General features: G+C 45.3%; 1 protein-coding gene across 1 annotated transcript in view; it reads right to left on the minus strand.

Moving 5' to 3' along the window:
* calcr (calcitonin receptor) overlaps positions 1-24254 on the minus strand; it is a 546460-nt gene that overhangs the window by 12671 nt on the left and 509535 nt on the right. The window contains exons 14-15 of the mRNA XM_072509015.1: positions 12710-12928; positions 11655-11696 (exon numbers count right to left, since the gene is read on the minus strand). Of these exons, the coding sequence (XP_072365116.1) occupies positions 11655-11696; positions 12710-12928 (261 nt within the window). The remainder of the gene's footprint in view (positions 1-11654; positions 11697-12709; positions 12929-24254) is intronic.

Consider the following 24254-nt stretch of genomic DNA (forward strand, 5'->3'; position numbering starts at 1 on the left):
TCACTGGAGTCACTTTCTGTGTGGAGATGTGCAGTTGTCTCGCTGTGGAGTCTTTCATCGCTTTCTGTGGACCCTTCGTGGTGCGTGGACCACTCTCTGTGTGGAGTCGGGGACCCTTCGCAATGCGTGGACCACTTTCTGTGTGGCATCAGGCTGCTCTCTGTGGGCTTGTACCGCTCTCTGTCTCTTGGTGTCAGGCCGCAGCATAATCATGCACTCACGGGTCGGGATGTCATATATGTTGGGCTGAAGATCCTCAAATCCGAAGAACACATCCGCGTCTGTGTCGGATTCTTCACTGCAGAACACATCTCGTTGCGGTTCGGATTTGGTACTGGGGTCGCCATCTCCAATGATGAAATCATCGTCTGAGTCGTAGTCTTCAATTACTGTATCATCTCTTTGGGCGGTGCTAACTGCTTGTTGCAGGGTTCTGTGGAGGTTACTTTCAGCTACTGGTTGAGGTTCGGCATTGTGCTGTCGTTCCAGGTTAAATAATCTTGTTTTGAGGCTTAAAATTTTTTTTTATTTTTTTCGGATATTTCCCCTTTAAGTGGGCGTGGTCCGGGACCTCTGATGTCACCATGCTTGTGATGTAGAGCGTAGGAACCGATTGCGCATGCGCAGATCGCTGTTCCTTTACTTTGCGCATTTCTCTCACTGCGCATGTGCAGCACCTTTTCCAAGATGGCCACCAATCAACATTGTCATTCGCTGCTCGCCCACCCTGGCCTCGTGGTTAGTATTGGCGACTCTTTTCCCATTTTCTGTTGGTTTCTTTGTCTTTTCCTCGCAGTATCGTTCAAACTTGTCCAGGACTGTCTGGAATTCACTCTTGTCTTGCCCTTTGGAGAACTTGAATGTTTTGAAGATTTCTTCTGCTCTTGCACCCGCGATGGTGAGCAGAAGCTCTGTCTTTTCAACATCGGCCACGTCTTGTAGGTCAGCTGCTACCAGGAAGATGTCGAACCTTTGCCTGAATGCACACCAGTTTGCACTGAGATTGCTGTGACACCTGAGCTGCTGTGGAACCATAATCTCGAACATCTTGCCTGGGTGCTTTTGCTGGTTGTCACTGTTTTGTTGAGTTGAACTATAGGGATTTAAATAGTCACTCCTTGGTACCATGTTTTGTTGTGCTCTTGACGTAGCATAAGCTGCTTCCTTGATGTGCACGCTGACAAAGGAAGGTTCAGACTTGGAGATAGCTTTAACACATTTCATAGAATCATAGAATTTACAGTGCAGAAGGAGGCCATTCGGCCCATCGAGTCTGCACCGGCTCTTTGAAAGAGCACCCTACCCAAGCCCACACCCTATCCCCATAACCCAGTAACCCCACCCAACACTAAGGGCAATTTTGGACACTAAGGGCAATTTAGCATGGCCAATCCACCTAACCTGCACATCTTTGAACTGTGGGAGGAAACCGGAGCACCCGGAGGAAACCTACGCACCACAGGGAGAACGTGCAGACTCCGCACAGACAGTGACCCAAGCCGGGAATCGAACCTGGGACCCTGGAGCTGTGTAGCAATTGTGCTAACCACCATGCTACCGTGCTGCCCATTTATTAAACTATTAACAATTCTCCTACTTGGATTCGACTCTCCTGTTAATCCTGCTGTTGCTATTCAGACTAACTAACCAGTCTGCTACAATCCACGTGGTGGGTGTGATGTGTTTCAATCTGTACTCACTAAGTGTCTCCACTGGAAAGAGGAAGATCATGTGTGCTGTGTCCTTATATATGGGTTGGTGTAATGCTCCTATCTGACTGACCTATTGGTTGAACGTCTGTGTGTCATGATATCTCTGGTGCTCCCTCTAGTGTTTATCTAGTCTAAGTGTATTTATATTAACCCCTTGTGTATTTACAGTGATGCCTATCACCACAGGGGCTACCTGGATTGTTCCGCAAAAGAACTGAAACATATTCATGGAGCAAATGGCCTCCTTCTGTGCTGTGCTATCCTATCAATCAAATGGCTAATTCTCACATCATCTGCAAACGTTAATTATTCCCCCTATCCTTAAGATTAGATCATTGATATGTATCATTAACAGCAAGTTCTGAGCCCACGGGACCCGACTGGAAACAACCTTCCAAAAACACACATCCACATCCCTTGCTTCTTGCCACTGAGCAAATCTTGCATTCAATTTGTCACTTTTCCTTTAATCCCATGCTTCATAGTTTTCTGACCCGCCTATCATGTGGGAACTTGTCAAAAGCCTCGCTAAAATCCACATAGACAACATGAAACATGTTACTCTCACTGACCTACTTTCTTACCTCCTTGGGGAGCCCAGATTTGGGAGTCCTACCTATTTCTTTGTGGGAACACATTTGCCCTAAATCCTTTCTCTCTGCTCCTTGAATATCTCACAATTATTTACTTTCAAGTATCGGTTTCTAATTCACTATTACCAAATCACACCTCAGCTCAGTAACATAGGAGCAGGAGTAGGCCATTCGGCCCTCAGGCTTGCTCCACCATTTTGTAGGTATATGGCTGATCTGCCAGTGGCCTTAACTCAACTTTCCTGCCTGTTGCCCATAACTCTTGATTATCTTGTAGATCAAAAGTCAGCTGACAAAGCTCTCTGTGGAAAGAACTCCAAAGGCTAACAACACCCTGAGAGAAGATAGTCCTTTTCATTCCGTCTTATATGGAAGACCCCTTATTTTTAAACTGTACCCTCTGTGGTGATATACATCACTGTAAGTACACAAAGGGTTAATGTACATACACTACACCTAGCTAGACACTGGAGGGAACACCAGAGACATGACACACAGGCAGTCAACCAATAGGTCAGTAAGATAGGACACGACCAATGGGTAGTCTCGATACACACAGAGGTGACACGACCACAGGAGGGCATTACACCAACCCATATAAAAGAACACATCACACATGCTCAGTCTCGTTCCAGTGGAGACACTCAGTGAGTACAGACACAGGGTTGATTGAACATCACACCCACCATGTGGATTTGTAGCAGACTGGTTCGTCAGTCTGAGTAGCTATAGCAGGATTAACAGTAGAGTTGAATCCAAGTAGGAGAATTGTTAATAGTTTAATAAATGTGTTAAAGCTATCTCCAAGTCTGAACCTTCCTTTGTCAGAGTGCACATCCAGGAAGCAGCTTATGCTACTTCCAGAGCATAACAAAACATGGTTCCAGGAGTAAACTGTTAAATCCATATAGTTTCAACTCAGCGAACAGTGACAACCAGCAACAACAGCCAGGCAAGATGATGTTCGGGATTCCGGTTCCACAGCAGCTCAGGTACCAAGGCAATCTCAGTGAAAACTGGCGTTGGTTCAGGCAGAGATTCGAGATCTACGTGGTAGCGTCCGACTTAGATGGCGTGGCGGATGCAGAGAAAATAAAGCTTCTACTTACCATCGTGGGTCCAGAAGCAGCTGAAATCTTCCAGACCTTCAAATACTCAAAGGGGCAAAACAAGAGCGACTTCCAGGCAGTCCTGGACAAATTCCAAGAATTCTGCGAGGAACATACAAGAAGAAAAGGTAAAAGAGGCGCCAAAACTCACCACGAGGTAGGCTTGCAGCAACGAATGTCAGTTTTGAATTGCAGCCATCTTAGAAAAGGTACTGCACATGCGCAGTAGCGCGAAGAGCGCAAGAACGGGAAGGTCCATTTGCACATGCGCGAGAAGCCGCACATGAGCAATTGCGAAAAAGGCCCCAAGTAAAGGAACAGCAATCTGCGCATGCGCAATCACTTCCTACGCACTACGTCACACGCGTCGTGATGTCAGAGGCCCCGGACCACGCCCACTTAAAGGGGAAATGTTCCAAAAAATGGGGAAAAAAATTGAAAGCCATAAAACCCGATTCTTTCACCTGGAACGACAGCACAATGCCTGAAATTCGACCAGTGGCTGAAAGTAACCTCTGCAGAGCCCTTCAACAAGCAGTTAGCACCACCCAAAGAGATCATACATTCCTTGAAGACTATGACTCAGACCTTGAACTCTTCTTTGGACATCGTGAGCCCAATGCCAGCTCCGGCACAAAATGTGATGATATGGTCCTAGACGACAACGATTCAGATGAACATTTCACCTTAGGTGGCTAACCCAGTACCACATCCGAACCGCAACTAGACGTGTTGTACATTGACGACCCCAACGACGAGTTCTTCGGATTGGGGAGTCTTCAGCCCAGCATATATGACATCCCGACTCGTGAGTGCAGGATTATGCTGCGGCCTGACACCAAGAGACAGAGAGCGGTACAAGCCCACAGAGAGCGGCCTGCTGCCACACAGAGAGTGGTCCACGCACCACAAAGAGTCTCCGGCTCCACACAGAGAGTGGTCCATGCACCACGAAGGGTCCTAGCCTCCACAGCGAGCTCGTGGACAGACTCCACGATAGAAGCAACGCAAGACTCCACAGCGCAGTCCTTGCATGAACAAGAAGTGACTCGAGTGACACAAGCCTCCACAGCGAGCTCGTGGACAGACTCCATGATAGAAGCCACGCAAGACTCCAGAGTGCAGTCCTTGCATGAACAAGAAGTGATGACAGTCCCCACAGCGAGACCAATGCACGATTCTAGGCAAGCAACGCTGCAAGACTACACAGAGGGAGTGACATAAGCCTCCACAGCGAGCTCGTGGACGGACTCCACGATAGAAGCAATGCAAGACTCCAAAGCGCAGTCCTTGCATGAACAAGACCATGATGGTCTAGCAACCTTCTCTGAGCAACCAGAAGCAGACGATGCAAGTCCGCCACGCTCAAGTGAACAACAGATAGACTATTACAGTCTGCCATGCTCAAGTGCACAGCAAGCAGACTATGACAGTCTACCATGCTCCAGTGAACAAGAAGACTCTGACAGTCTACCACGCTCAAGTGTACAGCAAGCAGACTATGACAGTCCACCCAGATTATTTGAGCCACCAGAAGAAGACTCTGACAGTCTACCCAGCTCAAGTCAAAGACAAGAGGACACTGAAGCTCTACCCACTGTATGTGAGACAAGTGACGACGGCATCCCACTTCCCATACCAGATGTGCAACATGACAGCCTCAGCTAGAATGTACAGAGGCACTCGACAATCACAGTGAGACTACTGGTGACTCCGGTGACACCACGTTACTTCAAACCTCATTCGCTCGAGCCTCTCCAAAAGCAGATGCATTCCTGACTGTTTTGACTCCGGACGGGGAGCATCACGAAACTTCAGAAGATTCAAGTGAACATGCAGTGACTCCGGACGGGGAGCATCAAGAAACCAAAGCTGATTCAGGTGAACGAGAAAGGGCTCCAGACGGGGAGCATCGACAAGCCAAAACTGACTCAGGTGAAACAGACCAGACTCCAGACGGAGAGCATCGACAAGCCAAAGCTGATTCCAGTAAGGCGGACATGACTCCAGATGGGGAGCGCCGCAAACTCAGTGACGGCAGATGCCACAAAGCACGCTAACACGAGTAACTGTGTGAAGGACTCGTATTATCCACAAAGTGTGGTCCTTGCGCGCAGCAAAACGGTAACAAAACCAACCACCACAACAACAACATCAAAGACAATAGCAAGAAGCATACCAAAGGCAACAACGTCGACAACAAGCACGACAAAAACAACACCAATGGAACTACGACTGGTACGACATGGTACAACTCTGCAAATGCGGGACACTGTTACTGCTCAGCTCAGTATAATGACATACCATGGCAGGACGATGCATCTTACCAATTCACATTTGCTGCACTACCAACAGGCAACCTGGCTTTAGAATTACCACCACAAGCATCGAAAGAAAAAAAGAGTCCGAATCCGACAACAAAGTGATTTGACCACTTCTTGGTTGCTTCAGCACAGGGACACTGATGGTGTTTACAATGCAATGCCACATCAACATCACCAACTCACCAACCAAACAAGGAAGACACTCGACCATAATAATTAATGAACTTTGGACTCATGTATATGATTTGGATTTATTGTTTAATGATCACTGTTATCATAACTTGTTCAGAGTATCACTCATCTACCGAGTTTGTTCAATTTTCTTTAATACTGTACAGAAAATATGTAACACGAAAAAAGGGGGATGTGGTGATATACATCACTGTAAATACACAAAGCGTTAATGTACATACACTACACCTAGATATACACTAGAGGGAGCACCAGTGACATGACACACAGGCAGTCAACCAATAGGTCAGTAAGATAGGACACGACCAATGGGCAGTCACGATACACACAGAGGTGACACTACCACAGGAGGGCATTACACCAACCCATATAAAAGGACACATCACACATGTTCAGTCTCGTTCCAGTGGAGACACTCAGTGAGTACAGACACAGGGTTGATTGAACATCACACCCACCATGTAGATTGTAGCAGACTGGTTCCTCAGTCTGAGTAGCTATAGCAGGATTTACAGTAAAGTCGAGGATTAACTTGCTACGTCAAGAGCATAACAAAACACCCTCTGGTTCTCAATTTCCCACTAGGGGCAAGAACCTCTCAGCATCTCCCGTATCAAGTCCCATCAAAATCTTATATATTTCAGTAAGATCACCGTTTATTTTTCTGAAGTCAAATGGGTATAGACCCACAATGCGCAAACCTTCCTCAAAAGGCAATTCCTCCATCCTGGGAATCAACCTGGTGAACCTTCTTTGAACTGCCTCCAATGCAAGTACAAACCAAAACTGTACACAGTACGCTAAGTGCAGACCGGGATTCTCCGTTGTGAGTCTGCACCGCTACCGCTGCTAGCAAAGATGGAGAATTTGGTGCTCAGTCAAATATCCCAATTACTGCAGTGCGACCGGAAAATCCCACTGCCGTGAACGGACAGAGAATCCAGTCCTACTCGTTATCTCACTAATGACCTTTGCAGTTGTGGAAAGTTTTCCCTCCTTTTAGTCACCTTTCCATTGCCTTCCTAATTATTTGTTGTACCTGCAGGCTAACGTCTTGTGATTCATGTACCCAGATCACTCTGTACCACAGCATTCTGCAGTATCTTTCCATTCAAATTAAATCCTGTTTTCTTACTGTTCCCAACAAAGTGGACAACCTCTCATTTTGTCACATTATACTTCAAATTCCAAATTTGTGTCCACTGATTTAAACTATCTATATCCCTTTGCAGACTCTGTGTCCTCCTCACCACTTGCTTTCCTAAGTACTCAGTTCTCTCAACTCCAGAGAGAATAGGCCCAATTTATTGGAGCCAGAGGAAATGGGCGAGGTACTAAATGAATACTTTGCATCAGTATTCACCAAAGAGAAGAAATTGGTAGATGTTGAGTCTGGAGAAGGGTGTGTAGATAGCCTGGGTCACATTGAGATCCAAAAAGACGAGTTGTTGGGTGTCTTAAAAAATATTAAGGTAGATAAGTCCCCAGGGCCTGATGGGATCTACCCCAGAATACTGAAGGAGACTGGAGAGGAAATTGCTGAGGCCTTGACAGAAATCTTTGGATCCTCACTGTCTTCAGGTGATGTCCCGGAGGACTGGAGAATAGCCAATGTTGTTCCTCTGTTTAAGAAGGGTAACAAGGATAATCCAGGGAACTACAGGCCGGTGAGCCTTACTTCAGTGGTAGGGAAATTACTGGAGAGAATTCTTCGAGACAGGATCTACTCCCATTTAGAAGCAAATGGACGTATTAGTGAGAGACAGTATGGTTTTGTGAAGGGGAGGTCGTGTCTCACTAACTTGATAGAGTTTTTTGAGGAGGTCACTAAGATGATTGATGCAGGTAGGGCAGTGGATGTTGTCTATATGGACTTCAGTAAGGCCTTTGACAATGTCCCTCATGGTAGACTAGTACAAAAGGTGAAGTCACACGGGATCAGGGGTGAGCTGACAAGGTGGATACAGAACTGGCTAGGTCATAGAAGGCAGAGAGTAGCAATGGAAGGATGCTTTTCTAATTGGAGAGCTGTGACCAGTGGTGTTCCACAGGGATCAGTGCTTGGACCTTTGCTGTTTGTAGTATACATAAATGATTTGGAGGAAAATGTAACTGGTCTGATTAGTAAGTTTGCAGACGACACAAAGGTTGGTGGAATTGCGGATAGCGATGAGGGCTGTCAGAGGATACAGCAGGATTTAGATTGTTTGGAGACTTGGGCGGAGAGATGGCAGATGGAGTTTAATCCGGTCAAATGTAGTTTAGTCGGGCAGCATGGTCGGCACGGGCTTGGAGGGCCGAAGGGCCTGTTCCTGTGCTGTACATTTCTTTGTTCTTTGTAAATGTGAGGTAATGCATTTTGGAAGGTCGAATGCAGGTAGGGAATATACAGTGAATGGTAGAACCCTCAAGAGTATTGAAAGTCAAAGGAATCTAGGAGTACAGGTCCACAGGTCACTGAAAGGGGCAACACAGGTGGAGAAGGTAGTCAAGAAGGCATACGGCATGCTTGCCTTCATTGGCCGGGGCATTGAGTATAAGAATTGGCAAGTCATGTTGCAGCTGTATAGAACCTTAGTTAGGCCACACTTGGAGTATAGTGTTCAATTCTGGTCGCCACACTACCAGAAGGATGTGGAGGCTTTAGAGAGGGTGCAGAAGAGATTTACCAGAATGTTGCCTGGTTTGGAGGGCATTAGCTATGAGGAGCGGTTGAATAAACTCGGTGTGTTCTCACTGGAACGAAGGAGATTGAGGGGCGACCTGATAGAGGTCTACAAAATTATGAGGGGCATAGACAGAGTGGATAGTCAGAGGCTTTTCCCCGGGGTAGAGGGGTCAATTACTAGGGGGCATAGGTTTAAGGTGAGAGGGGCAAGGTTTAGAGTAGATGTACGAGGCAAGTTTTTTACACAGAGGGTAGTGGGTGCCTGGAACCCGCTACCGGAGGAGGTGGTGGAAGCAGGGACGATAGTGACATTTAAGGGGCATATTGACAAATACATGAATAGGATGGGAATAGAGGGATATGGACCCAGGAACTGTAGAAGATTGTAGTTTAGTCGGGCAGCAAGTTCTTGGAGGGCCGAAGGGCCTGTTCCTGTGCTGTACATTTCTTTGTTCTTTGTGCTCAGCCTCTCATCGTTGGATAACCCTCTCATCCTAGGAACTGATTTATCAAACCTTTCCTGTACTGCCTCGAAGATAAGTATATCCTTCGTTAGGCACGGAGCCCAAAACTGTGCACAGAACTTCAGGTGTAATCCCAACAAAGCTCTGTACAATTGTTGCAAGACTTCCTTATTCTTGGCCGTCACATCCCTTGAAATGAAGACGAACATGCCATTTGCCTACCTAATTACCTAATTGCTTGATGTCCCCTTTGTGTTCCTGGTTATGAGTACACCCAAATCTGTCTGAACATCAGCATTTATAAGTTTCCGACCTTTTCAAACATACTCCACTTTTCTATTCATACCAACAAAGTGATTAATCTTCCACTTCAACCATATTATACTCCATTTGTCACCTTGCTGTCCAATTATTTAGCCGTTTTCACCGGCAGGATATTCGGGTCCTGCTGACGGCGAACCCCCGCCGTGGATTTCCCAGCGTCAGAGGGTACATAAAACGGGGAACCCCATTGACAGCAGTGGGATCTTTCGACTAATGGTGGGCCGCCTCCGCCACCACAAAACATGCCACGGGGGTGGGTTGCTGATAATCCCACCCAACCTGTCTATATCCTTCTGTAGCCTCTTAATAATAATAATCTTTATTGTCACATTAACACCGCAATGAAGTTACTGTGAAAAGCCCCTAGTCGCCACATTCTGGCGCCTGTTCGTGTACACAGAGGGAGAATTCAGAATGTCCAAATTACCTAACAAGCATGTCTTTCGGGACTTGTGGGAGGACACTGGAGCACACACAGGGAGAACGTCCCGACTCTGCACAGACAGCGACCGAAGCAGGGATCGAACCTGGGAGCCTGGCACTGTGAAGCAACAGTGCTAAACACAGTGCTACCATGCCCCCCTTGTGTTCTCCTCATAGCATACATTTTATAACCTTGTATTAACAGAAAACTTACATTCAATACCATTGGTCTTTTCATCCACATCATTTTAAATAGCTAGAGGCTCCAGAACTAACCCTTGCAGCAATCCACTATTCACTGTCTGCCAACTTGAAAATGTCTTTCTGCTTTCTGTCTGTAAGCCAATTTTCATCCATATTAATAAATGACCATGAACTCCATGAGCCCTTATCTTATGTACTAATATTTTGTGTGGCACCTTATTGATTGCCTTTTTGTAAATCCAGCCTATCACGCCCACTGGTTCCCTTTTATCTGCCATTCTGTTACATCCTCAAAAAACTCGAATAACTTTATCAAACATGATTTCTCTTTTGTAAAGCCACTGTCACCCCAGGTCCCTGTGTGTTAATATCAAGGTTCTTGTCTTTGTTTCTAATCTCTCTATTTTTGTCTGTGAACTACCAACACACATATTTGCCCCTTCAAGTCCAGGCTTCTACTTTTCCCCTGTTCCCTTAGTCCATTATTGGTAGCTGCTAATTCAGTCGTTCCAGACCTCTGGAATTCTCTACTCATCCTCATTTTTCCTGACACCTCTTTCACTGCTTTAGAAACCTTCCTCTTTGATTGTACCTTTGTTTTGCCACTCCTTAGGCTTGGTGTCCACGATATTCTTTCCTTCTTTATTGAAAGTACTCTGAGATGACGTCCTGTATGCACGAAGAGCTATGTAAATGTAACTAATTGTTTGGGTATTTTTATTGTACTATATTTTAATTATGATTAATTATTTTGCGTTACATTTCCAGGCCACCATGACTAGAAGGTTAACACGTGGCATAACATCCTGCAGGGTTCTATGGTACATCTGCCAGGCTGGTAAAAAATATCCAGGTGCTGCTGGATACTGTGGTCGGGATTCTCCGAAATCCCGGCCAACTGTTGATGCTGGCATAAACACCGGAGTGGTGTTTGATGGCGTCAACGGGCCTCCTAGCCCAGCAATTCATCGATCTTCAGGGGTCTAGCTCCAGCACCGAAAGGCGGCCCAGCACAGCCGGCATGGGTCTGCGCATGCGTATGATGGCCATCTCCATGCCGGCGCATGCGCGTGGTTGCCACTTCCGCGCTGGCGGGCAGCACCATGTCAGGGACCTTACAGTGGGCCGAGTGGAAGGATTAGGCCCCCTCCAGATCATGGCCGCCCGCCGATCAGAAGCCCCTGATCTCAGCCTAGAGTCCGTGGAGGCCCCCCCCCCCACCCCCCCCAGTCAGATCCCCCAGCCACCCCACCAGGACGTCCACTGCGGCCGCGGGTCTGAGCTCCCGCCAGGTGGTACCAGGTTGGAGCCACGCCGGCGGATCTCGGCGGGAGTTTGGCCCGTCGCCTGCGGAGAATCGCCGCGGTGGCCTATTTAAGTGGTCGCCGACCGGCGCCACGGCAGTCGCCAGAAAATCGTGTCAAGGCGTCGGAGCGGCGTGGCAATTTCCCATGCCCCCGGCAATTCTCCGGCCTGGCGTGGGCTCAGAGAATCCCGCCCTGTATCTTTACATCAGCATACATTTCTTCAATTTATTGCAGGAAGGCATTATTATAAATGAAACACAAAATAACTGCATTTTCACACTATAATGGATGTAGTCCCTGATACGTAGTCTTCAGTACCTCTTATTGTACTTACCTCTCCATTAAAGTAGCAAAATATGGTAGCCACTAACAAGCCCTGTGGGAAAACAAAACTTGTATAAATTATTATATATAAAAAAACATTATGGTGAAGCAAAGGAAATTAAAATAACATTGTGAATTGATGTAGCACGTCTAACATAATGAATCAATCCAAGGGGCTTGCTGCCCCAATACTGCCCATGGATGACATGCAAAGAGCCCATCATTTTCCAACTGTGCTCATTGCAATCACTCAGAAAAGTTATAATTTATCACAGAGCGAACATATTTCCTTGTGTCTTTAATACTTTAGGTGTCTGTTGGCTGAAAAGATTAGAGGAACTTGGGAACCATGTTTCCAACCTAAAGGCTGCCAATAAGACACTCAATATGTTAATCTGGTATTCATTACCTGCGGTGAAAATAAGCCCAGATGTTACTGGACAAATATAGCACTGCCAATAATTTATTGTCTACCCAGCGGAAAGTTTGAGCTGTTTTGTTTCTCAATAGGAAAGACTTGTTCGAAAATAAAGTTGACCTCTATTCAGGGCCAAAACCATATGTGAAGTCACTGGAAAATCATGGCCACATTTTGTCAAAGAATCCATGAAAAAATACCACAGCCCTTACATCATGAAAATTATCCATGCTAACCTCTTTAACTAACTCCTTAGCATTGCTTGCAGTTCCCCCTTTCCCTGCTCCTGCCCATTCCTACTGCTAGTCTTGGAATGAAATCTTACTGCATATTGCAGGAAAGAATTCTTGTGATAGTTTTGCCAAATCAGGATTTTCCATTTACAACATGCACCCACATCGTGACTGTCTAGAGTAGTGAGGGGCAAATTGCTGCTTGTGAACTGAAATGGGAATCAAGAAGAAGAGACAAAGCAGGGGCGAGAGTGTACATTGTGAATATGTATCAAGACAAGAGTAGTAGTGTGGCCCAAATCGGCTGTGGGATTGTAATTAGGACTAATTTAACATAAATTACATTACTATGACTATCTAAATTGCATACAACAAACTGAAAACATACATTTAGAAAGAAACCCAGTGGCATACCTGGTAATGCACAAATATGTGCATAATATAGTCATAAATTTCTCCAGCAAGTCGGTTTTCTGGTCGCCAAGGAATAATGACAAACTGAATTCCCAGCAATGGCACAAGTATTAAAGTTGCTCTGACAGCCTTCATGTACATATTGGTTTCTGTGCGGTATGTATCTCTCAGTTTTGTAACCAGGACACGCACTATGTTGAGCAAGAAAAAAAGGTTCACCTGCGAATGACCCGAAAACAATTCTCTGTCAGTAAGACAATGGTGAGACATGAGACAAAACTCGATTGCAGGCTTAGAGTTTGACTGAAATTGTTTTATTGTTTGCAAGAAACAAACAGATTTGTTTCTGTTCGTCAGAGATTCTACAGAAGCATTTGGCTTAGTGATATAGAACATATTGCTAAAAATGCAATTGTGTGAAGCAAATGTATATTAATGTTAGTACAATAATATGAAGAAATTAGATCGTAGTTAACCAGTTGTATTGTTGCCCATTTAATTATTATTATTAATAAAAGTTAATTGCGTTTAAATTTAGAAATCTGGTGACTGTAGTTAGTGGGTAGCCAAAGACCAAAGACTTCAGATATTTCACTTGAGAGAGACACAACCAAAGTTTAACTTGTCTCCTGAAAGGCAGCTAGTACATCTAACAATGCAGCACTCCTTTAGCACTGCACTGGAGTGTCAGCCAAGTTGGGCCGAGGTAAAATGTTCTTTCGAAGGGTCGGTGCAGACCTGATGGGCCAAATGGCCTCCTTCTGCACTGTAGCGATTCTATAGTTCTAGAGCAGTGCTATGCCATTTCAATTTGGGGGAACAACATGGGAGGATCTGCATGTTGTGCATGTGAGGTGATAGTCAGCAGAGTGGACAAGTGCCACTGCAGTGACATTCCTGCAGCATCGACAACCAAGCAGGCTTTTCGGGGTGTGGCAAGGGGGAGGGGGGTGGGGGGGGTGGGGAGGGGGGGAGAGTGCGAGGGGGTATGTGAAGCTAACATGGCAAGGGATGTGTGACATGGCATGGAGGAGAGAATCACTAGAGCATTGGTCCCTAAAGAAATGGAACTAATCATTGCTCCATTGCCATCAACAGTAGAAGAGGGCAAGCAACAAGTGTGAGAGGATGAGTACCGGTGGGGGAATGCCAAAGCTGGCAGTGTTGACAATGATGGAGGAGGACCTCCTAGATTACGGCAATAAAATTGGGGCAGATCGGTTGGATGAGGAGGGGATGGAGTTAGTGCCAAAGGCTGAGTGTGTTTGGGATGGGAGAAGGGATGGGCATGCGTATGGCAATGGCTGGAGATGAAATGCTCTGTGACAAATGGTAGAACTTCTCTGTCTGAAATGCTGCAATATATTCTCGCTCTTCATCTGCAGTGTTGAGTGCTCTCTCCATCCTTTTGCTCTCTTCAACAGGTCAATCATTAGTCAAACCGCCACCAGTCCTAAGGGACTGATGTTGACCTCTGAGAAAAGGAGGAAATTTTAGAGGTGTACTGTCCCATACCCACTCCATATCTTCCACTAGCTCGGACACTTGCACCTCAGTGGGTATGTATACATCAGCCAATACAGTCACCCCAATTGATTTGAGCTGTTGGAAGCTGTGACACTCCAGGTCTCCGGCACTCAGAGGAGTGTCGGTGTCCAAGAATATGCTGGAGTCATGTGTAAGGTGGCAGATGTTGGATGCCCAATCTTGTGGAGATTCCAGAGGGTGTGCGCTCTGGCAAGGACAGTGGAAGAGTCCATTGAGGCCATGAGTGCTGCAATCTCCCTCTCATCTGAACTTGTAATTTCCTCCTTTCACATTGATGACAAATTTTGTTATCTATGTCTGCCTTCATCAAGAGGATGCTTCCATGATATGGAAAATGGTCCATATTTTTCCGGATCTCTCCACTGATCCTAATTAATAGGGGGAAGTGTTAATGCTGTGGTAGCTGGTTGGAAGAGGATCTTAAGTTCCCAGGTGTTTAGTGAAAGGCCAATTTTTTCATACGCTTTGGAAAAGGAGTTGACACTGGATCTCAGTTCCTGAATACACAAACACACACACACATATCATTTACATACCAGAGCTCAATGAGACAAATTATATCAATCAGCCAGTGCAAAGGCGAGAGGGGCACAAGGAATCTGGAGACTCCGCCAGGCCCTTGTACTTCTCAGGTGAGCAAGGAGGATTAATTGGACGTCATGGTGGCCGATGAGCAACAGCTGTCTGCCTCTGGGGCTTGCTCCCAGGTTACTCCTGATGGTGGCAGTGATTTTTCCACCTCTCTGCCATCGACACCAGTGCCTGAGGATGCCATGATAACAGAAGAGAGGACTGTCTCACAATGCTGGGGCTCTCATGGCCTCAGGTGATAAGAGGGCATTTGCCAATGGGACACAAAGTCAGTAACCTGACTCCAGCACATCTGACAACAATGGGGGAGCACTCTGGGACAGCACACACCAATGAATGAAGAAATCACCGTAGGCACATATGGGTCATCACAGCTGCTTGTTTGACGTGTTCAGTGGAGTGGTCTGCTGTTCTGATCCACTTACTTAATTATGGGGAACTAATAATTGAAAACAAAGAGATAGCAGATTAATTGAGCAGGTAGTCTGCATTGGTCTTCACTGTAGAGGATTCAAGTAACATCCCATAAAAAGCTGTAAAGCAGGAAATGGAAGGGAGGGAAGAATTCTGGAAAATTACAGTCACCTGGGAAATGATGCTGAGAAAACTGTGGGAGCTGCGGGAGGACAAGTCCCCAGGTCTGGATGGACTTCATCCTAAGGTTTTAAATAAGTGGCTTATGTTTTGATTAATGCGTAAATTTTAATTCTGGGAAGGTTCCATTTGATTGGAAAACAGTGAATTTATTCAGAAAGGGAGGGAGACAGAAAGCAGGAAACTACAGGTAATTTAGCTTAACATCTGTCAGGGAAAATAAAGGGAGACATTATTAAAAATATAGTAGGGCATTGAGAAAAAAATCAAGGGAATCAAGCAGACTAACATGGTTTTGTGAAAGGGAAATCATGTTTAACCAATTTGTTTGGGTTTTTTGAAGAAGTAACATGTGATAAAGAGGAACCAGTGGATACACTATACTTAGATTTGCAGAAGGCATTTGACAAGCTGCCACATCAAAGGTTATTGCGGAAATAAAAGCTGATGATGTAAGGGGTAACATATTGGCAGGTATAGAAAATTGGCGAGCATACAAGAAACAGAGTAGGCATAAATGGATAATTTTCTGATTGGCATGATGTGACAAGTGGTGTGCCACAGAAATCAGAGTTGGGCCTTCAACCGTTTACAATTTATATAATTACTTGGATGAACGAATTGAAGGGATGTTTGCCAAATTTATTGATGACATAAAGATAAGTATGAAAGTTAGTAGCGAAGGAACACAAGGAAACTACAAAGGAGTGTCGATAGGTGAAGTGAGCAGTCAATAATATGGCAAATGGAGTATAATGTGGGAAAATATGGAATAATCCATTTTGGCAGGAAGAATAAATAAGAAATAGATTATCTAAGTAGTGAGGTGCAAAGGGATATGATGTCCTATTACATGTATCTCAAAAGGTTAGCATGCAGGTACAGCAAATGATTCGGCAAGCTAATAGAGTGTTGTTGTTTATTGTAAAGGGAATTGAATACAAAAGGAGGGAGGTTATGTTTCAGTTATACAGGGCATTAGTGAGACCACATCTGGAGAACTGTGCACACAATTGATCTCTTTATTTAAGGAAGGATGTAAATGTGTTGGAAGCAGTTCAGAGGAGGTTCACTGGACTAATACCTGGAATGGGCCAATTGTCTGAAGAGGAAAGGTTGGGCAAACTAGGCTTGTATTCACTAGTTTAGAAGCGTCAGAGGTGACTTGATTGAAGCATGTAAGATCCTGAGGGGCATTGACAGGGTGGATGTGGAAAGGATGTTTCCTCTTGTGGGAAAACCTAGAACTCGGGATCACAGTTTTAAAATAAGGGGTCACTCATTTAAGACAGATGAGGAGAAATTCTTTCTCTCAGAGGGGCGTGAGTCTTTGGAACTCTCTTCCTCAAAAGTCGGTGGAAGCAGAGTCTAGTTTTAAGGCAGAGGTAGAAAAATTATCAAGAAGCAAGGGGTGAAAGGTTTTCGGGCTAGATGGAATGTGGAGTTAAGGTTACAATTAAACTAGGTATGAATTTATTGAATGGCACAGCAGGCACAAAGGGCCGAGAGGCCTACTCCTGCTCCTAATTTGTATGTTCATATTAAATGATTGTCACCTGTTTGACTGTGTTATCTTTGTGAGGGGGTTTCTCACTTACATGATAGTGATAAAGGCAACAACCATGACCATTTTCAATGGACTTCAGACACACCCTCGATGAGAGATGTGGTGATGTGAGCCATTAGGATTTTGTCAGTGTCTTGGCAATTGGGGTTGACAGACAGGAGATGGCATTTAATTATTGATGGTGGAGATAAGCTTCCAGTTCTTTAGGAGAATCATCTCATTAGCAGGAACTCCTGTGTTTACCTGGCACTCACTCTCTGCTGACCCTCATATGGTGCAACACACTAGTCTGCATCCTGATGTTCCTCATCTGAGTCATCAATTGATTCCTCGTCTGAAGAGGCTTGACAATGAAAGATGTTCCTCATCTGCCAGTTTGTCTCTCCATTCTCAATGCTAAACTTGTAGCATGCATCAAACAACAACGCTTTGGGAGACCTGAGTCAGAACATACTGTAGGGAGGTCAGTCCAGGCAATGGAATCTCATTTTTAGAAGAGCAAGGATCCTCTCAAACATTACACTGGTAGAAGCATGGCTTGTGCTATATCATCCCTCGACATCAGAATATGAATGCCTGACCAGCATCATAGGCCACATCTTTAACGGACGACCCTTGTCTCTAAGCTGCGTAAATGCCTGTGACATTTGGGAGAGCCTGACAATATAAGTGTCAAGGCTGCTCCCAGGACACCGTGAAATGAAATGAATGAAAATTGCTTATTGTCACAAAGTAGGCTTCAATTAAGTTACTGTGAAAAGCACATAGTCGCCACATTCCGGCGCCTGTTCGGGGAGGCTGGTATGGGTATTGAACCTGCACTGCTGGCCTGCCTTTGTCTGCTCTAAAAGCCAGCTATTTAGCCCAGTGTGCTAAACCAGGCCCTGTGTGCTAAACCAGCCCCTGCAGGATCTACAGGTGACCCCCTACTCCCTGTGACTCTTTCCTAACCGGTAATAGTGCCTCTGTGACTGAAGCCTCTCTTCCAAATCACTCCCTTTCGATGACCCCTCAATGGCTCCCCTTCAGAAATGTGCACTAAGTGACCTGTGATTGTCTCCCTCTCCTCTTATGAAGTGTCAACTGCAACCCCCAACTCTTCACTGTCTTCTTCTCATCAGTGCTTATATTCTGCCTCTGTGCTGCTGAGTCGACTTTTCCATAACTCCACCTCCCCCCTTCCCCCCCGCCCCCCGACCCTCCCAGTGGAGCCCATGCGATCTGCGTAAAATACTACTGGCAGCAGCAGTCAAATGCCTGCTAAGTTGATTCCAGTACTCATTAATTGGTATTTGTCAGATGGCGGGCAGGCCACGGGCTCACCATGCGTATTATTGGACATGCATGTGATGATGTCGTGGACCAGACCTGATGTCATGATGCTGGATTTTACAGAGGAGCGCATGGGACGTCTGTCCAAAGTGTTAGCATCAAATTCTGTCTGTAATATGAAACGATGAAAGAAAATCAAGAAAGAGCCACCAGGAGCTTCCATTTTACCACCGGGTCCTAATTGAGCCAGGAAAGTGGAGTCTCCAGACATAAAAAGAGTGCCCTCTCACCCAACAGCATTCCTCCATTTGCCCACTGACGTCACGCCCAATTTGATTCCTGATCCAAATCTAGGAACTGAATGCAAAATCTTTAAAAAAAATTTTTTTTTTATCCCACTCTTCTAACTTCTTCCATCGGGCAGGAGATACAGAAGTCTGAGAACACGCACGAACATACTCAAAAACAGCTTCTTCCCTACAGTCACCAGAGTCCTAAATGACCCTCTTATAGAATTCATAGAATTTACAGTGCAGAAGGAGGCCATTCGGCCCATTGAGTCTGCACCGGCTCTTGGAAAGAGCACCCTACCCAAGGTCAACACCTCCACCCTATCCCCATAACCCAGTAACCCCACCCAACACTAAGGGCAATTTTGGACACTAAGGGCAATTTAGCATGGCCAAGCCACCTAACCTGCACATCTTTGGACTGTGGGAGGAAACCGGAAAACCCGGAGGAAACCCATGCACACACGGGGAGGATGTGCAGACTCCGCACAGGCAGTGACTCAAGCCGGACTCGCACCTGGGACCCTGGAGCTGTGAAGCAATTGTGCTTCAATATGGACTGACCTCATTAACACTACACCCTGTATGCTTCATCCGATGCCAGTGCTTATGTAGTTACATTGTATATGTTGTGTTGCCCTATTATGTATTTTCTTTTATTCCCTTTTCTTCTCATGTACTTAATGATCTGTTGAGCTGCTCGCAGAAAAACACTTTTCACTCTACCTCGGTTCACGTGACAATAAACAAATCCAATCCAATCCAAATTGATCGTGCATCAGTGTTATTTGCAAAGTTTGAATTCATGCCCTGTATACCCAAGTCCAGGTCATCAATATATATCAAAAACGAGCTTTAGTCACAACATCCACTACTGGGGAGCAATATTTCTCTCCAATCTGAAAAACAACCATTCACTACTTTTCTGTTTTCTGTCTTGGCAATTTTATACCCTAGATTATCACTGCCCCTTTAATCCTATGGGCAGAATTTTAAGCTCTCCAAAGAGGGTTCTGATATGGGTGGGGGGGGGGGAGCGGAATGGATGGTAAAGTTGAATGGTGGGGATTCCCCCTGGGAACCTGCCCACCCAAATCCAGCAATTTCACATTTTGGTGGGCAGGAATCCCCTCCTTTCACCTATTAAACACCTTAAGTGGTCATTTAATGTTCACCTCCGCCTAGCCCCAGTTTTTAGGCTGGCTGTATAAGGTGCGGGTAGGATGGGAAACAGAGAAAAAAACATTTCTCTCCCTTGAATGGGATCTGAAGGCCATTTCAAAGTTGGAGCTCCATCTCATCCGGGACATTGGATTTATGGGCCTCCCACCCCTCCTGGCCTACCCCCCTCCGACAGCACAGTCGCCTCCTTCCAACCACCCAGGGTGTTCCCTATCTGCCCACCCCCAGGACCCCCGGATTTCACTTTCCAACAGTCCTGGGACTTAGTTCCAGGCACCGCACTGTTTTCACAAAGAGTCATCCAGACTTGAAACGTTAGCTCCCTTCTCTCTCCACCTGCTGAGATTGCCCAGTATTTTCTGTTTTTGTTTCAGTTTCCAGCATCCTCAGCAATTTGCTTTTAACCACCCTGAATGCAAAATCTTAACTGAAGCATACAAGAACCCAAGTGATCCAATTTTTAATAGTGAGCAAACTAAATACGCTCCAGGTGACATATCTAAAAATGGTACAAATCCAGTTGTGCAGAATTCCTGTCAGTTCTGGGATTTTCTTTGGTTGATCTTGGAATTGTGTCTCTGCCTATCACAAAGCTAGTAATATTGGGTCCACCCTCAGGGTCCGAACATGGGATGGAGGTAGGCAGCCCTCACCACTCCCCCACACTGGGATTTTCCAATTGGACCTCACGTAGATCTGAAGGATGGCACAACGAGTGAGATGAGTTACATGAGCTTTTAGGTTGACACAAGTGGGCCCCTCTAGGCAGCATAGCTTTTATGTAAAGCAGTTTTAAGAAAGATTTGGATTGTTCCCTTACGAGGAACTTGACGTGAAGACGGTTAGTCTCTAGTGAGCATCCCGTTAACCTTCTCTCTGCAACCCCCACTCGTCTGGCCTACATATCAGATTGGGGTTTAAGGCAGTGAAAGCTCATAAAATCCAGTGAGTGACCTAGAATGTGCCTACTCACCTGCCCCTGAACGTCCTGAAATTTTATGATGAGGAAAGCATTGGGAAATCCAACAGGCCTATTGAGAGCCTTAATTAGCCTATTAAGCACCTCATTCCGCCACTGCCAATATATACCCAAGGCAAGGGCAGACCCACAGTATACGAGAAGAACAGAAACTTTAGCTGCATGGGCTGGTGTCAGGCAAGAGGGTGTGGATTTCCCTGGGCTCAGCAGAGGCCCTTTACCCAAAGGCCATCCCTACCTTTAACCCTTCCACAGCTTCTTGAACCAAACCACTGCCCCACCCAAATTCCCAGCCAACCCCACTTGCTGGGACACAATGGCAGACCTTGGCAAGATGTCAACCCTGGATTGTCCTGGGCTCCTGGGCATGGTGAGACTGCCTGTAGTTCCAGCAGTGACCAGCACTCCTGATGCTGCTGCTGGGACTGCAGAACTGCTGCCATCCAACTGACCTGCAGCTCTTTAAAGCAGGACCTCTTTCCAAGGAAGAGTGGACATTTCACCTTTAATGCCTTCTCCCGGCGTTAAATTGTTGCAGGGCAGATATTTGGATTGGGTGCCGGTGTCCCCGAGCATTCGACTTTCTAGACATGGCGCAACATAAAATCCAACCTTTAATGCTAGGTGGGCAGATATACCCACCACAAGCGAATTGGTGCCTTTCCAATGACCCCACAATTCAGCTTGGGTCAGTGTTGAAGGGCATCAGCTGACACGACCCCACCATAATACCCAATATTCCAGTGTGCATAATTTCTGGGCATAAATATCAAGATTTGTGACGCGAAAATACTTTGCTCCCTTATGATGTTTCACCATCTATATATTCACCAGCTGAACTAATTCTGAACATCCGGACTAACATGGAAATGCAAGAATATGGTAGAAAAAATCCAAACTATTCGATTACGGTAAAGCAGCACAGCTTGCAGGGAGGTGGTGAAGCTCGATGAAAGCAATGCTACAATTTGTTGTCAATACGCCACTAAACACAATCAGACTATTAGATCGAAAGGATGCAACAGGTTTGGAATGCAATCTGGTGAATTATATTGATGGCCTTCTACAAATTTGTATCTGGCAACAGATCCTCTTTTCAAATATTTGTACAGACTTGTTCAACAGTCAACAGAATTAGGATTAAAATAGCACAAAAATGAAATTTTACTCTGGATTAATTGTTTGATATAGAAATGGAATGAGTAAGTAGAATCCTGAACTAAATCTTCCTTCTGAACACATCTTTTTCTTTGTCCAATATTTTTTATTTAATTCCATTATAGGGTAATTGAGGAAAATTCTAGCACACCCACAGTAGAATCTGAACTGAGATATGTATGCTGACATTTGAAAATCAAAAAGTATCAGAAGTGAGAAAGATAAAGGGCAAAATTCCTTTCACTGAAAATGGGAGAACAGCAATAATCTGTAATTAAACTACAGTAATATGCAGCTTGGAAGCATGCAATTTCTAATAATCTTATTTCAATGGTGAGTCATTAGTAGTGGGAAAAACACAGCATATTTTCAACAAAAAAGTAATTTTGGCCTTTGCCTAATTAAAATATAAAGATAAGTCACCATATTGCAGGAAGCAAATGATTGCGCTAGAGGGGATACAGAAGAGGTTTACGTATGTGTTGCCAGGAACAGAGAATTTTAGCTGTGAGGAATGATTGGATAGACTCAAGTTATTTACTTTGAGTAGAAAACGCTGGGGGGAGATTTAATTGAGGTTTATAAAATTTTAAGAGCTCATGATAGAGAGGAAAGGAAGAATATATTTCCAGAGAGATCAATAACTGGGGACATAGATTCAAAGAGATTGCTAAAAGGATTAGCGGGGTCTTACCATCACAGAATCCCCCAATATCAATATTATGGGGGTTACCATTTACCGTAAATGAAGTGGACCAGCCAGATAAATACTGTAGCTATAACAACAGATCAAGTTCTTGGAATATAGCAGCAAGCAACTCATCTCCAGTCTCCCTAACGCCTGCCCACCATGTACAAGGCACTATTTACAATGGAATACTCTCCACTTACCTTGATGAGTGCAGCTCCAACATCTTTGCTGAACAAAACAAGCAGAAAATGCTGGAAAAACCCGATTCACTACCTTAAACATTAATTCCCTCCACCATCATTGTACTGTCACTAAAGTATGTGACTCTAATAAGTGTCTACTGAGCATGTGGAAAAGAAGCTATGTCACAATGATGTCACTGACAGCAAGAATGTCTGAGTAGCATCTCAAAGGGCAGCTCACACTTTATGTTAGTCTTATTTAACCTGTGTAAATAATTATCATGTAAATAAATGCTTCTTGAACAAAGACCATTACATACAGGGAAAGCTCTTCTAGAATAAGAAGCTAACAAATCCCAAGACAAGCTCATCATAACAGATGTACCATCTACAAGATGCACTGAGTGACTTGTCAAGGCTACTTTGACAGAACTTTTCAAACCTGTAAGCTCAACCAAGGAGGACAAGGGTAACAGATACATAGTAACCTCATACCCAAGTTCCCCTCCAAGTCACTCACCATCCTGACTTGGAAATATGTTTACTTTCCTTCATCATCATTGGGTCACAATCCTGGAACTCCCTACCATAAACACTGTAGGAGTACTTTCACTTCATTGATCACTTCAATGGTACAAAAAGACAGCTCACTCCCAATTTCTTAAGGATAAGGGTTGGACAGTAAATGCTTGCCATATCCCATGTATGAATAAAAAGTAATCTAAGATTAGATGTTTGATCAAGCATGCTGACAACACAGAAAAATAAGAGGGATAAAGAAAGGTGGACAAGTGGCACAGTTGGGTTTCATCAGTGTCCATGTGGAACTTGACCTCATCTCTATTATGGTGGTAAAGAAAAGATGGGAAAGGTGAATGGGCCAAAGAAAGCTCTCTGGGAGAATTTATGGGTGCGAAAGTAGGAAGAGAAGACATTGCTGAAGATGATCTGGCTATATTTGGATAGGTATGAGTGGACAGGGTGGACAGAGTGGACAGTCTTACCCATCTGGAAATTGGAATCATTTGAGTAGGATAATGTGGCTATGCCAAAGAGTAAAGTGAGTTGAGAAGAATGAGGAGGGGTAGTGACATTTCCACAGTCACAGAGGGTGTCATTTGTGATTTTTCTGGGCCGGGATTCTCTGACTGTTGGGACACCCTGGGCTGGATTCTCCGATCCCTGGTGCTGAAATCACGTTCAGCAATGGGGTGGAGAGTCCCCGATGACAATGAAATCGGGGGCGGCGCCGCTTTCGCAATGCTCCGCCGCCTAAATAGCACGCGTGTGACACGTATAATCTTATTCGTCGGGAACTCAGCTTGGCGGCTGTGGACTCAGTCCAGTGCTTCCACAGTTGGGGAAGGGCCGATCGGCGGACAAGGGGGGCATTATTTATTCAGGGCTGGGGGAATTGTGGGAGGGCGGTCCGAGGCGCGCGAGCCGGCCGAAGTGGGGGGACTATTTTTGCGGGTCGGGCCAGCGGGCTGG

Source organism: Scyliorhinus torazame, chromosome 6 (genome assembly GCF_047496885.1).
Source record: "Scyliorhinus torazame isolate Kashiwa2021f chromosome 6, sScyTor2.1, whole genome shotgun sequence".
In the NCBI taxonomy this organism is placed as follows: domain Eukaryota; kingdom Metazoa; phylum Chordata; class Chondrichthyes; order Carcharhiniformes; family Scyliorhinidae; genus Scyliorhinus; species Scyliorhinus torazame.